At 40.5% G+C, this 13,862-nt stretch overlaps 2 protein-coding genes across 2 annotated transcripts; one reads left to right on the top strand and one right to left on the bottom strand.

The window, feature by feature from the left end:
* Nucleotides 1-90: 90 nt before the first annotated feature.
* rpusd4 (RNA pseudouridine synthase D4) lies at nt 91-5,427 on the bottom strand. Its single transcript, XM_033625769.2, has 6 exons — nt 4,880-5,427; nt 3,743-3,950; nt 3,547-3,640; nt 3,252-3,402; nt 3,075-3,172; nt 91-526 (listed from the first exon to the last, which is right to left on the bottom strand). Exons 1-6 carry the CDS (start codon nt 5,310-5,312, stop codon nt 323-325), a joined length of 1,188 nt encoding a protein of 395 aa, XP_033481660.1. The 5' UTR covers nt 5,313-5,427; the 3' UTR covers nt 91-322.
* A 383-nt stretch (nt 5,428-5,810) lies between these two features.
* Nucleotides 5,811-11,544, top strand: LOC144458251 (WD repeat-containing protein 82-like). The gene is made up of 10 exons (XM_078168431.1): nt 5,811-6,289; nt 6,493-6,593; nt 6,708-6,774; nt 7,991-8,090; nt 9,182-9,298; nt 9,411-9,566; nt 9,653-9,722; nt 9,811-9,953; nt 10,050-10,097; nt 10,486-11,544. The coding sequence occupies exons 1-9, from the start codon at nt 6,129-6,131 to the stop codon at nt 10,080-10,082; spliced, it is 948 nt and encodes a 315-aa protein (XP_078024557.1). The 5' UTR covers nt 5,811-6,128; the 3' UTR covers nt 10,083-10,097; nt 10,486-11,544.
* The last annotated feature ends 2,318 nt before the right edge of the window (nt 11,545-13,862 follow it).

Raw genomic sequence — 13,862 nt, 5'->3', positions numbered from 1 at the left:
TAGTTGTGGGCCTTCTTAAAATGCGTCCGTAGCCTAGCGGTGCCTCCTCTGAGATGACATGTACATACATTGACAAAAACAGTGATGATACAGTCCTGCTTCATTTGTTTATTACTAAAAATGAGTTGTATAGCACTGTACAGTCATTTTCCTTTTGATAATTCTACATAACCTCACAGTAACCAAGCTTGAGCTCCCATTTAACTTTTAACGGGACACATAATATACTTTATGATGCAGTCTGAATCCGTCACAGCTGATTGCAACGACATTTCAACGTCACTTGGATTGCAAAGAATTCAACAAAAAAGGAACGATGTGGTTATTTATCGTCCTCCTTATCAGGCAGTGTTAAATTCAGTCGATGCAACGCTTGTGAGAAGTATTTAGGCAAGGGACACGACACGCTGATGTTGGCTTGTTTGGCTCCTAGAAGCGTCAGCTGTCGAGCGTGCACATGAAGAGGAAGATGGCGGATCTTGCTCTGTTCCAGTCCGAGCTTTCCCAGCACACGCTCCGGTAATTTCTGTGCAGCGAAAAGAACAAATGCGTGAATTATTTTAGAAGATAGAGATTCTTAGTGACAGACACTGAGCTCTTGCAGACATTTCGGTCCTCCTATCCATGTTTGTATATATTTAATAATATTACCAAGTGCAAGCACCAGAAATTCAACTTCCACACTTGACATGAATTAAAGCACGACCCAGCAAATTAAAAAGGCACTGTTTGGATGCCAACAGGGTAGGTTTGAGGATCAGTAAGACCATAAAAGTTACTAGTTTTCTAAAGTCCACAACCTTAAAGATACGCTGGATTTGACTAAAAAAACAATGTATGGACTCATACAGAGGTAATCCCTCTCAGTCATCACTTCTGACCCACTAGAAGTGTGCGGTGAAACTCTGCCCTCTGTATTTTCTGTGTTAGAGGCGTTTATGGGTGCTCGGGTGAGGCTGGGGCTTTAGGAAAAGGTAGTGACCGGGTACCAGACCGTAAGCAGCAGGCATCCAAGAGACACAGCACCAGAAAACATGCAAATATAGTGAGGCTAAATGCCAGAAGAGAGTGAATCTGGGGTTGTGAGTATATTAAACAGTCACTGACTATCCTAACTTTTAAGGCAGGACAAGTAGGATTATCCTAAAAATAAAATATAGAATCATACAAAAATAATCTCTCAATCATCACCTATGACAGAGAAACTGCCCTCAGCTTGTTTTTTTCCTGATTTTGTTGTGTTAAAGGACGTTTCAACTATTAGGCAGTGGTGTGTAGCCCTCAGGCAGCATGCAGGGTGTGCCACATCATAAGCACGCATTAATAGAGCTGGGCCAGCTTTGAATGCTGTGTTTACAAACTGCAACTGACAATTCCTACTTATTCTGCCTTCAAAGTGGTATAATAAGACCTAATCAAAATATTTGCTAAGTGGGAGGGTGATGACATTGCAGGATGGCGGCTGGCTCGTCCTCAGCCCACAGTTTGACAGTTCGCATTTCAGTTCATCAATGAGATACGAAGGCTATATCTGTACATATTTCACTGTAACCTCTTGATCTGAAGTCTAACCATAAACTTTAAAACTGAGGCTGACGTAGTCACCATGACATCACCCACTAGTTTGTAGACTACCGTTTTGAGCTATTGCCATCTTGGTTATTGTGAGCCAGAAGCTACAATATTTGGACGAGAGGGTGGCTCTAAGAGGACAGTGCGGTGGTAGGGACTTGTCGATCACAAGGCAACAATGCCTTACAGTACACCCTGCTTAATCGTCTCTTTTACTCTAAATAAAACCGTGACTTTCAAAATGAACATAACGTGGTATTGAAGAAGTCTCAAAACTAGCAACTGAGACTATGAACTCATTAGGAAAATGTTGACATGTTGAGGTAATAAATCAAAATAGAAGCAGGGTCATTTTCTCATAGACTTGAATACAATCTGACGTTTTTTGCAACCAGTGGAGTCGCCCCCTGCTGGACATTATTAATGCAGGTTTAGTAAGCATAGAGTGGCCTTGGGATGATGTTCCTCTGAAGGCCGATGCAGAAGTTAGCGTCGCACTGGTTCCCTCATCAGAAAGCCTGTGGGGCTTGTTCCACTGGATTTTGGATTATTGATAATTAGCTCCATGGCAAACAAACATTTATGATACTTACATGTTTTGTTCAGCAAGATCATCTTCACAAATGAAGATGACTGTCATAATTACTGAAGCCTAAATGCAATTGCCAGAGGTAAAATGCTAATGCCAGGCTATAAATGAACTACGCTACAGTCGCATGACCTAAAGTCACCACTTTGACAAGACTGTTAAGCTGTGTTCGGCGCGGCTTGTTGTGATGTAGTTTCCTTTAGCCACTTGTTAGCAACTGCCTTCTTTAAGACACATAAAAGCTTCAAAATTCACGAGTGGGGTGTTTACTTAGGTATTTTACGTTGTAGAACAAAATGTGAAAGTCTCTGTGTGAACCACAGACCTTATTTCAGGAGTCTAACCAAAAACACATTCAAAAAACCCACTGACTTTGACACGAGGAAACTGAGTGGTAAATTGCTAACTCATTCCCAAGTTTAGGACTCATTCCGTGGGCACTGTACTGGCTTTACTTTTCAGACCCAAGGTCTAACTCCTTGGGTGTAGCAACATAAAACCACACAGGCTACTTCTCATATTCACTTTCTGCCGCCAAAGGCAAAAGAAAGAACGAATACGGCACATGAACACAGGGCTGTCAGCAGCTAAATAAGTAATGTCTTATCTGACTAATCTTGGTTGCGACTGCCCCATCTCGCCTGTAGAATAAGTGTGTCTTACACAACCATCATGCACATTGAACTGGGATATTTTAACAGGCATACACTTTAAAAAGGAATATCTGCAGCTTGATGCCACAGTATGCAGAGTACAGCTTTAACACCAGATAAGCCTCAGTTTGTCAAAAAGCAGCTGATAATATACCACTCTTGCTTAAGTATTATTTGATGGAAGTGGTATGCAGCCAATACTCTATTGGCATTTGCCACTTGTTAACACACTCCTGTGATACACTGCAAAGATATTTTACCTGAGGTGCCAGTTTGCTCCAGTGGGAATATTTGTGGTCACCAAGAATGGGGCATGTCAGAGCGAGTGCCATGTGAACTCTCATCTGGTGCTTCACTCCTGTGAGCACAAGGAATCAGACATGTAGAAAAATGCGTCTTCGATAGAAACGTAATCAACTGAACAGTCGTCTTCTTACCAGGAAAAGGCTGGAGCTCCACGAGGCTGCAACCACTGCTGCTGTCCAACACTCTGTACTTGGTCACTGCAGCGTGGGCTTGCCGATGGGCGCGGACTTTGGTCACACCATCGCCTGCATCATTCATTCTGTAAAGAGGACTTAGACCCATCTGAGATTTCAAAGAAATAAAGTTAATATGAATAGGTCTACAATAACATCAAAAGTATTTAGTGTATAACATGAAACATGGAAAAGAAAGTATCTCTAACAACAGCTAATTATAAGAGCATCAAAACCACAGAAGAAGAGACACCTTGTAGTGTGGCTTAGAACCTGTGACCTCTCTCTCTATGATGGGGATGTCAATCACTCCTTCAGATGGAACAGGCACACCGACTGTGATGACCCTGAGGAGGAACAGTGCACACATGAACAACTGAACAACATGTTAACTGCAGCATGAGGTGCGGCAGTATGGACGCCTCTTCTATCCCCTCGCCGTATCTTACCAGTACTTTCTCTGCACTTGGTTATTTCTTTGAAGGTTGAGGATGTGCTCCACTACTTCTTCCCTCCTGGCCAGCAGGAGAGCTCCTGTCGTTTCCTTCTCCAGCTTCAGACAGGGGAGCAGCTGAGAGTCAGACTTGATCTTCAGCCCATCCATCATTTGGGCAAGAACAGGAAGCACAGAGGAGATGGACGTGACCCTGGAGTCATCTGAGAGCCACAGCAACAGAAACAAATGTGCATGCAATAAGGTCCAGATACTCCAACTTCAGCATGATTTGAGATTTCTGACTCTAGTTTGTAGTTAACACCTATTCCAGTGCTGATACTGCAGTATACAATGTGTGTAATCACCACCACTTGAAGAGAACCCAACCATAAATCAGCCGATTAATATTAATGGCCAAAGTCTTCTTACTATCTGTATGAGCACATACAGTATGTTGTCAGATAAACAAATAAATTTGGGTCTTCAATTTAAGATGTTTTTCATAATCAATAATAATCTTTTGGTCTACAAAATGGTCTACAAAATGGTTGAATAAAATGTCCGTCACAACTCCCCGAAGAGCTGAAATTTTTTATTAGACTGACAGAATGTTAATCTGCAACACATTTAATAATCATTTGATCCCTTATACGTAATATTTGCTGGTTCCAGTTTATCAAATGTGTGGATTTGCTGTTTTTCTGCATTGTATTTCATTTAAAGTTGAATGTCTGACTTGTGGACTTGGCAAATAGGACATCTGAATATATGGTGGGTCTCTTATGATGGGTATTCTTCTTTCTTCCTTAAATTTATTCTACTGAATTAAAAAGATAATCGACAGCATAATTGATCACAAAAATAATCAGCAGTTGGGTAAGTCCAAAACAACAGAGATGCTAGAAATTATGACATATATGAAACTGCAACCAAAATATTAGTTGCACTTCATTTGAATGGGAAAACAGATAATTGGGTTTTTTTTCTTTCAATCATCTAATTGATTAATCAACTACTCGTTTCAGCTCTAAAGAAATAATTGTACATGCATGATCTTATTTTTCTTACCAAATACCATAAAACAAGCTGTGTTTTACTGAACTCAAAACTAAATCAGTGTAAACATCAGTAATGTTAGCTGTTGGTTTACCTCTGACAGGAACACCATAGGGTTTGTTGATGACAACCACGTCTTTGTCCTGGTACAGCAGGTTTCTGTGCAGGTGTTTGGCCAGCACGTTGGGATGAACATTTTGGAGCTGCAGACTGAACCGTTTCAGCTCCATCACCCTCTTCTGCTGCCCGGACAGCTGAGGCTCCTCCGTCTGAGGCTTCGTCTTCTCCTGCTGAACCTTCCGGGCCAGGTCGATCGCCCTCAGGCGGGGTTTCTCTCTCGTGTCGGAGCCTGGATCGGAACCTGGATCAGAGCTTGGAGTCTGTTTAGCGGCGGTGGTGTTGCTCCGGGTGAGGGACGGAGCTGCCTCCGGACACCGGCGCCAGTTTTTCCGCGGTCTGACCAGAGAAGAGACGGTGTTCAGGCCAGACCTCCAGTTACTACAAGCTATTCTTCCACAGCTGTTCATTGTGGCGTTTAATTTTAGCTTAACGGTTTACATTAGCTTGAAGTTACAAACATAAACTCCAGAGGACACATGTTCTCCGTTTCCGGCTTTCGACTTCCGGGTCGCGCCTTTCAGAATAAATGCGCACAAGCTTTATTTTCCACACAATTTAAAAAGCAAGACCAATAATTTAGTAATTTTAGTAGTGATTTTAGTGAAACTTACACTCGTCCAGTTAAATAAGTGTCTCTTTTTGGAGTGGTGGTTGATATAGACTGGATTGAACGTCATAAAAAATATGACCTGCAATTTTTCTTCACGTAACAAAATTGTCAAACTGCTCTAAAAATGCGCTTTCATAAAAAACGAAGGACCAGCTGATGGCAGGAAAAAAAATATGTGACCCTTAAAAAAAACAATAGTAATCTGAAAACAGTGTAACTGTATATGAAGCAACAACTTCCGGTAGCGGTGTGTCGTATTTCCTTTTTCTGTTAATAGGTATGCTCGTTTATCATCACTTCCCAGTTTCCTGAAGCAACTAAATGTAGTGGTGACTTAATAGCACCGCCCACCTGGTAGATACCTACATTCAAACCAAATGCATTATTGTCACCGCAAGTTCCTCTATGGCTGCATATTGGGAATACTTCACACAATGTTTGGTTTTATTGTTGTTTTTCTGTAAAATGTAAGATTGTATTTCCCGTCAAGGCTCTGAAACGATATTACTCATGCTTTGCTGGACCAGAAACGACTCGCAGACTTCGTTAAATCAGACGGAGAGGTTCACATTTTGGTTTTACAGAGTATGTTTTGTATGAAAAAGCTGCAGACATGAGGATCACAGACAGCGTGTTGCGAAGTTTCAGGGTCGCGAGAACATACCGAGAAAACTCTCAGAAAGTAAACTGCGTGGACTTCAGCCCAAATGGTGAAAATGCGATATCGAGCAGCGATGACGACTGCATTGTGTTGTATGACATCAGAGAGGGGAAGTAAGTGGCCAGTATCACCACATTCACAAACAAGAAGTGACTGTGTAATGCATGCTTAAAATATATGAAAAGAATGATCAATTTCCATATCTTAATTGTTTAAATACATTTAGATAACCTGGCCAATTGAATGTGTTTAGACAATGGCAGTACAACATGTTTATTACTGTTCAAAATTGTTTAAATATTCTGTCCCTTTTCAGACCTAAAAGGACCCTGTACAGTAAGAAGTATGGAGTCGACCTCATCCGCTACACACATGGAGACACACAGACAGTGGTCTACAGCTCTAACAAGCTAGATGGTAATAACTCAGCAGTGACAGTCAGCTGTTGGCACAAAGCACCAAACACACACAAACACTAAAATGCCAGTATAGAGCAAATATGTGTGCTCTGATATGTTTTGTGTCTTGTAGATACTATCCGATACCTGTCACTCACTGACAACCAGTACATCAGGTATTTCCCAGGTCACACTGCAAGGTTAGTAACATAGGGTGGACAAAAATGTTGTGTGCTGTATACAGATATGAATAAAGAAGTTTATTTCAAATCACTAAGCAATTATGAATACAAATTGTGCACACTAGGTGGAAAACTACCATCAAAGTATATGCACATTAGGGCTGTATCTAACATTTATTTCTGTAATGGGTAAATCAACGACTAAATCATCTAACAGTAATTTTCACAGCTGAATTATCCATTGATTGTTTTATCTCGATAATCAAATAGTTGTTTCATCCCTAAAATGTCAAAGAATGGGGGAAAATGTCCATCAGTGTTTCTCAAAACCCAAGATGATGTTCTGAAATGTCTTGTTTTGTCCACAACCCAAAGACATTTAGTTTGTTTTCAAAGAGGAGTAAAGAATGCAGAACATACTCACATTTAACGAGGTGGAATCAGAGAATTTGACCTTTTTCCTTCCTGAAGAATAAGTCAAACCAAATTATTGATTATAGAATTAGTTGGTGATTAATATAATCAATTGTTTGAGTAGTCATTGCAGCTCTATATATCAATTAATCATTGGTCTTCAAAACATCAAAAACATCTAAAAATGACCATCACAAATTCATGTTATCAACTGCCTTCTTTTTTTTTGTCCAACCAACGGTCCAAAACTCAAAATCTTCAGTTTACTATAATGTAAATTAAGGACAAGTAGCATATCGTCACATTTTAAAGGGATTAAACAAGAAAATATTTAGATTTTTTTAATCAAAAAATTGACATCAATTTTTATTTGATTATCAAAATAGTTGCTGATTATTTTTGTGTTGATTGACCATTTGATAAATGAACTTATTATTGCAGCTCTAATGCAAATCCTGTATTTTGTAACACTTATTTACTTGATGATGTGCAAACCAAGACGAAACAATATGCATTTACACATGATCTCAAAATGTAGATTTTTATACTTCCTTCAACTTTTTTACTCTAATATGCTCATAACAAATTTGAGGGAAAATGTGTGCTCACGTTTTTACTCAGTGTTTGACAAACTCACAAAGTTTTTTTGTTAAATTGTATTTCTGAACAGCATAAACACAGAGTATGAGCATGTTTATCTCTTTCACGACTACAAGTTTCACTTTGTCTTATCTGGTCTTTTCTTGTCTTGTTTTACCCTCTATAAAATGAAGGTTAAAGTTTGTTTGTTTTGTGACTTCTTTTTTTTTTGTTTTTTAAGAGTTATCGCTCTCTCCATGTCACCTGTGGATGATACGTTTATCTCGGGCTCGTTGGACAAAACGATCCGGATCTGGGATCTGCGTGCTCCGCACTGTCAAGTGAGTAGTCAGGCTGGAAAATGACACTTCCTCTGCTCTCTGTAATCAGTCACTCAAGTGTATAATTACAACTGCTGCTACTAAAGCTGTTAACTGCTTTAGATCAGGATGTTCCGGATTAATGCACCTGAAGGGACTGTACGTAACTTAATTACCAAACCCCCTTTAAAGAAGCACTTGTCCTTTGACCACTGGGTGTCCTCAGACACTGTCTGCTGTCTCAACTGAAAGATAATGCTGTCAGATATTATACTGTAAACAAAGGAGGGAGAGACATAAACGTGAGCACTGAAAGACAGAAAATGCAGTTATTAAAGATGGAGTAGGCGGAAATCTGAAAAAGGCAAAAAAAGAAAACTGGCAGAATTTGAAAATCCCCTCCTCTCTGCCCTAAGCTCCTCCCACCAGACGACCACGGGCATATGCACATGCTTCATACAGTGACCCAGTGTTTCCCATACATTGATTCATTTAATCTGATTTCATTGTAGCCTTACACACAGCACATTTACTCAGCCTCTTCTTGCCCTGCTCTCTCTCCGTTAACCATAACATGAATGAGCCAAGAATTAGCTAGCTAGTCACCTCACCTCGAATTCAGCCAGCGTAACCCCCCAGTGCCTGGTGTGACAGCAGACTGGTTGCCAGCGACAGCGCCAGATCTAACCTGTTGATCCAGCAGGGAGTTGGCGCTGTCTGGTCCCCCAGACCTTGTGTTTGCCCTGACTGGGTTAGCGTTGCCATGGCCACAGATTGGGTGTCCGTCCCCAGAGCTGCTGCCTGCTCTCCCCCCAGTGCGGTGGGGTGTGAGGTGGAGGACAGACTGTGATTTGAGGCTCTTGCTGACGTTGGCTACATAAATGCTCTTTGCATATCGTAAATTGCTTTCAGACCACTTGAAATACAATGTGCTCATAGTTTATAATGGGATTTCTGCCCAGTGAAGCCAAAATTAAACTTCCTATCTGAGCTTTAATTAGTAAGGTTCAAATATAGTGGCATTACTTTTACAATATCTCTATCAAAACCCAGATTTCCTGTAGCAGCTTCTCTTTTTTCTGTGGATTTATTTGTGTGTGTTTGTGTTTCAGGGTTTGACCAATCCACTGGGGAAACCTGTTTGTTCCTTTGACCCTGATGGGCTGATATTTGCTGCAGGGGTGGAATCACAGGCCATTAAACTATACGACCTTCGTGCTTTTGACAAGGTAAAAACTGTGTTAGGTTTTAGTGTTTTAGTGGGATTTGACTGTCACACACCTGTTTTAATGTTTTCTCTGTTGCACTGTATTCATATAACATTAATCTCTCTGTGAAAAGGGTCCCTTTGCCTCCTTTGAGACGAGGTTTAATCGCGTCTGTGACTGGACTGGACTCAAATTCAGTAACGATGGGAAGCAGATTCTCATCTCCACCAACGCAGGGATGATCCGTGTCCTGAATGCTTTCAATGGATCTGTGCTGCACACTTTTTCTGTAAGAGACACGCAGTAATTAAATCACACCTGTCTGCATATTAGTATGATTACTTGAAGGTGTTTCCTGTCTTTGCTTATTTGCAGGGCTACAACAACAGTAAAGGCATCTCTCTGGAGGCCTGTTTCACTCCTGACTCTCAGTTTGTCATGATTGGTAAGCCTGAACACGTCTGTGTTATTGTTCTGGCCTCTTCCTGTAATATCTCGGTTGTGACTGTATTAAAATGTGTGTTGTTTTGCAGGCTCAGAGGACGGCAGAGTCCATGTTTGGAGCACTGAGAGTGGGATGAAGGTGGCTGTGCTGGATGGGAAACATCCAGGACCCATCAACACTCTGCAGTTTAACCCCAGATACATGACGTTTGCCAGTGCCTGCACTAACATGGTGAGATCAAACTCATCATGACAGGAGCTGCTGCTTTTGGACAAACTGCTATAACCAAAATGCTAATTCATTATTTCCTTCCTGTTCTCCTAACAGACATTTTGGCTCCCGTGTATTGACGACTCATAGAGGGACGTTGCCAAAGTGAGTCCTGGTTGTTAAACAAATTGGGATGTGTTGGACTGGCTTCCTTGGTCTATTAAGAACCTCATGGTCTGATAGTTTATCAGAGACAAAACATTTTAAAGTTTTTACCAGCAGTATTTTTAAACATTTAAAAGGGTTTATGTTGCTACCTCTGTTTTTTTTTTTACAATATAGTTACACTACATTTCATTAACATTTTAAACCTATGTCTTGATATTTTATGTGAAATTTAACTAGTTAAAGGTCCAATATGAAGGATTTAGGGGCATCTATTGGCAGAAATGATATATGATATAATAAGGATATTTTTCTTTAGTTTATAATTAGCCTGGTAAGACCATCCTAATGACATAAACGTAGCATTCTGTTTCGCTCTCTGTATCAGTCTGGACTCGGTGCCTCCTCAAACACTTTCAGTGGGCGGAGTTCTCACCTTGACGGACAAACTCCTTCGAAACACCGGGGGACATCTTCTTCAACACCAACAGAGCCAGCTGACAGATCAAGCTTTTGACAAATTCAGTTTCTTTTAGAGTTAGCGCCTGTTTCTTTGGGGATCTGCTATCACTGTTCTGCGAGCTGCGGCTTGCATTTTACATCATCATCTAAAGCACAGGCCCTGATAGACTGTTTACGCTGTCAACTACGGTGCATATCCCTGATTGGCCCCAACTAGAGAATTTCTGGAAAGTGTTTGGGGCGGCGCCGACTGATACAGAGCGCAAAAGAAAATGTTGAGCTAGCGTCATCAGGATGGTCAGGATGAGAAAAAAAAAGCGTTTGTTACCTTAGAATAAGCTTTTTATATCTTCATAGGGAGGGGTCCTCATCCATGGAGTCTACCATGTTGCACTGCCATGTTTTTACAGTAGCTCAGAATGGACAAACCAAACACTGGCTCTAGATAGAGCCACCATAATTAGCTGCCCCTTTGGAAAAACAGATTTTTAACATGAAACTTTTATTGAATGTTTTTACCAGTTTAAATCACTGAGTCTGTTTGTTTTGGAGACAAGAGACAACTCCTGCATAAAACCTCCTGACCTTCTGGGTCTTTAGTTATCAGAGAAAAAAGTGAGCACACATTTGCAGGTGCTGGGCTAACAGTAAAATACATGCAACATGTAAAATAGCATCAGAGAAATACTGATTTGTAATGTGAAACTGCCTTTTTTAGTGTTTTTACCGGCTTTAGTCACCTGTTCCATTTGTTTTGGAGAGAAAGAGACCTCTGCAGGAAATTTGGGTCCTGGTAAAAACCTAAACAATGAACACTAAAGGAATCTAACCAGGAGTTCACGCTTGGCACACTGGAGAAGTTTCGGCTGGTTGCAATCTGCAGTTGTCACTGCTCGATGCCACTAACTCCTCCACACTGCTTCTTTAATAACTAGTGTTTTTATTGTTTGAATATTTGATATTAAAGTGCTTTTGATAAAAATAAGAGCTACTGTTTTTTTTCTTTGTTGACATCCTTAGTCATATCATACACCAGATGAATCTTGATGTACAGTACAAGGGCTGAGACTAATGGTTATTTATAATAGTGATTAATCTGACTGTTTTTTTATGTTTGTACTTTTGTTTGAAAAAACAAAGTGTCAGAATGGGGAAAAATATGAATCACAATTACCTAAAGCCCAAAGTGACTTCTTTGTATCAGTTTACTATCACATAAGACAAAGACAAGCAGCAAATCCTCACAATAACTCTAACTGGGTAAAGTTCATTTTTGCTTGAAAAAACAAAAGCAATTCATTGATTTTCACGCTACTTGCAGATTAGATTTATTTCATTTAACTTAAGCTTCATACCAATACATGCGTCACATTCACTGAGAAAATATATATATCTTTCACAGTTTCTCCAATAAAACTGATATCAACAAGATTTCCCAAGTTGCTTATTGTATATGAATGATTACAACCTTAAACAGGATGAGTAATACAGAGTCTTTATAAATGTGTCTTTTTCAGATAATTATAGGATTAGTATGTTGGTGCTTCTCAGAACAATGACGCTACGCTCACAGGAGCTCACCTAACAGACGCAAACACGAGTTCACTCAGTCAGTAAACCAACCTGTGAACACACATGCAAGCGTGAGAGGAACGCAGTCAGTTTTAATCAATTTAATGAATGGGTGTTTTTCTTTTTTGTGTGTGTGCACATAAAGTGTGTCTTCCTGAAGTAGAGGAGGGGGTGGGGGTTCTGCTGAATAATGTATAGATGCTTGGGTTGTGTACTCACCACTGAGTGAATAATGGATGATCCCATCACAGGTAACCTCACAGGTACACACTTATCTTTCTCTCACCTCCCTCCGTATGTGTGTGTGTGTGTGTGTGTGTGTGTGTATGGAAGATGTGTGGAAGGAGAGAAATAAAGTGAGATAGTTTGAGCATTTAGCACAGACTCAACTCTCTGTCACGCCCACCTACATACATACTGTACTATCCTGTGTGTGTTAGCGTGATGAGTTTGTGTGTTTGTCAGTAATGGCTCCATTAGTGCTGATTGTTCAGGAGCCAACTCCTCTAGTGTTCACACAAATCATCTGGAGCTCTTCACCTCACACGCTGGGATAAAAGCTGTTTATATCTTGGCCAGGGGCGCACTGTCAGGAGAGGCAAACCATGCTAATGCCTTGGGCACCCCGAAATAAATAGTAAAAAGGGCCCTTGATGGCTGCTGATATTGGCACATTTTGCAATGGCAAATATAAACCCCCTTTAATCTCCCATAAAGCACTATACAGTGCAGCACCGCCCCAAAAAACCCTTTAGTGAGGCCCCTTCTAGCTCCCGTATGACAGATGGTTGTTCAAATACTCAGATGTAGAAATTATGGACTCAAGTCACTGACCTGGACTATCGAGTCAGACTTGAGTCACAAATTTCATGACTTTAGGCTTGACTTGACAAGATCAAAAAAGACTTGCTGCATGACTTGGATTTTAACACCAATGCCGCATGACTTGGACTAGGGCTTTTTTTAAGAGAATTATTTTGAGTTTTTTGCCTTTAATGACGAAGTTTTACGTGTGAAGGGGGCAGAGAGAGGGGACGACATGCAGCAAGGGGCCGCAGGCCGGAGCCGAACCCAAGGCTGCTGCAGCAAGGACACTGCCCCCATACACAGGGCGCCTGCTCCACCCGCCGAGCCACCAGGCACCCCGATCTAGAGCTTTTTGATTCAAAAGTACTAAATACCTTCCCCACAGTCCCAAGATTGAAAAGCATATTATTTTTTTAAATTGCGCAAGTAATCAAATAATTTTCTTTATTTCCCAAATCAGCTAACATTTACAACTTTAATTCCCAGATAATCAACACTTAATTCCCCAGATCTACTTTGTTTGAATCGATCCAACCACACCTAGCCAATTTGCAGGAGAGAACCAGGGAGAACAAACGTTGCACCAGTTGGAAAAATGATACCAAAGATATCTTGTTTGAATACAAAAACTACACATTTGTCAACAAAAAACAAATTGCAGTACGAAACATGCTGGTCTAAAATTACAGATGAAGACGCATCGTACAACATTTGAAGTTGCAAAAACAATGGTAAGCTGAGGCTAATTAGCAAGCTAATGCTTAGCTAACATTAGCTCGCTAATATTAACATAGCGAGCTAACGTTAGCTAGCATTAGCTTAACAGCTAAGTAACTTTTTAACAAACTCGATTAAACAAATAAGTGTAAATTTAAAGATAAAAAAGGAATTATTCTTTGTAAATTTAACATATTATTATTCTGT

Source organism: Epinephelus lanceolatus, chromosome 1 (assembly GCF_041903045.1).
Source record: "Epinephelus lanceolatus isolate andai-2023 chromosome 1, ASM4190304v1, whole genome shotgun sequence".
Lineage (NCBI taxonomy): Eukaryota > Metazoa > Chordata > Actinopteri > Perciformes > Serranidae > Epinephelus > Epinephelus lanceolatus.
This window is presented reverse-complemented; position numbering and strand designations above follow the sequence as displayed.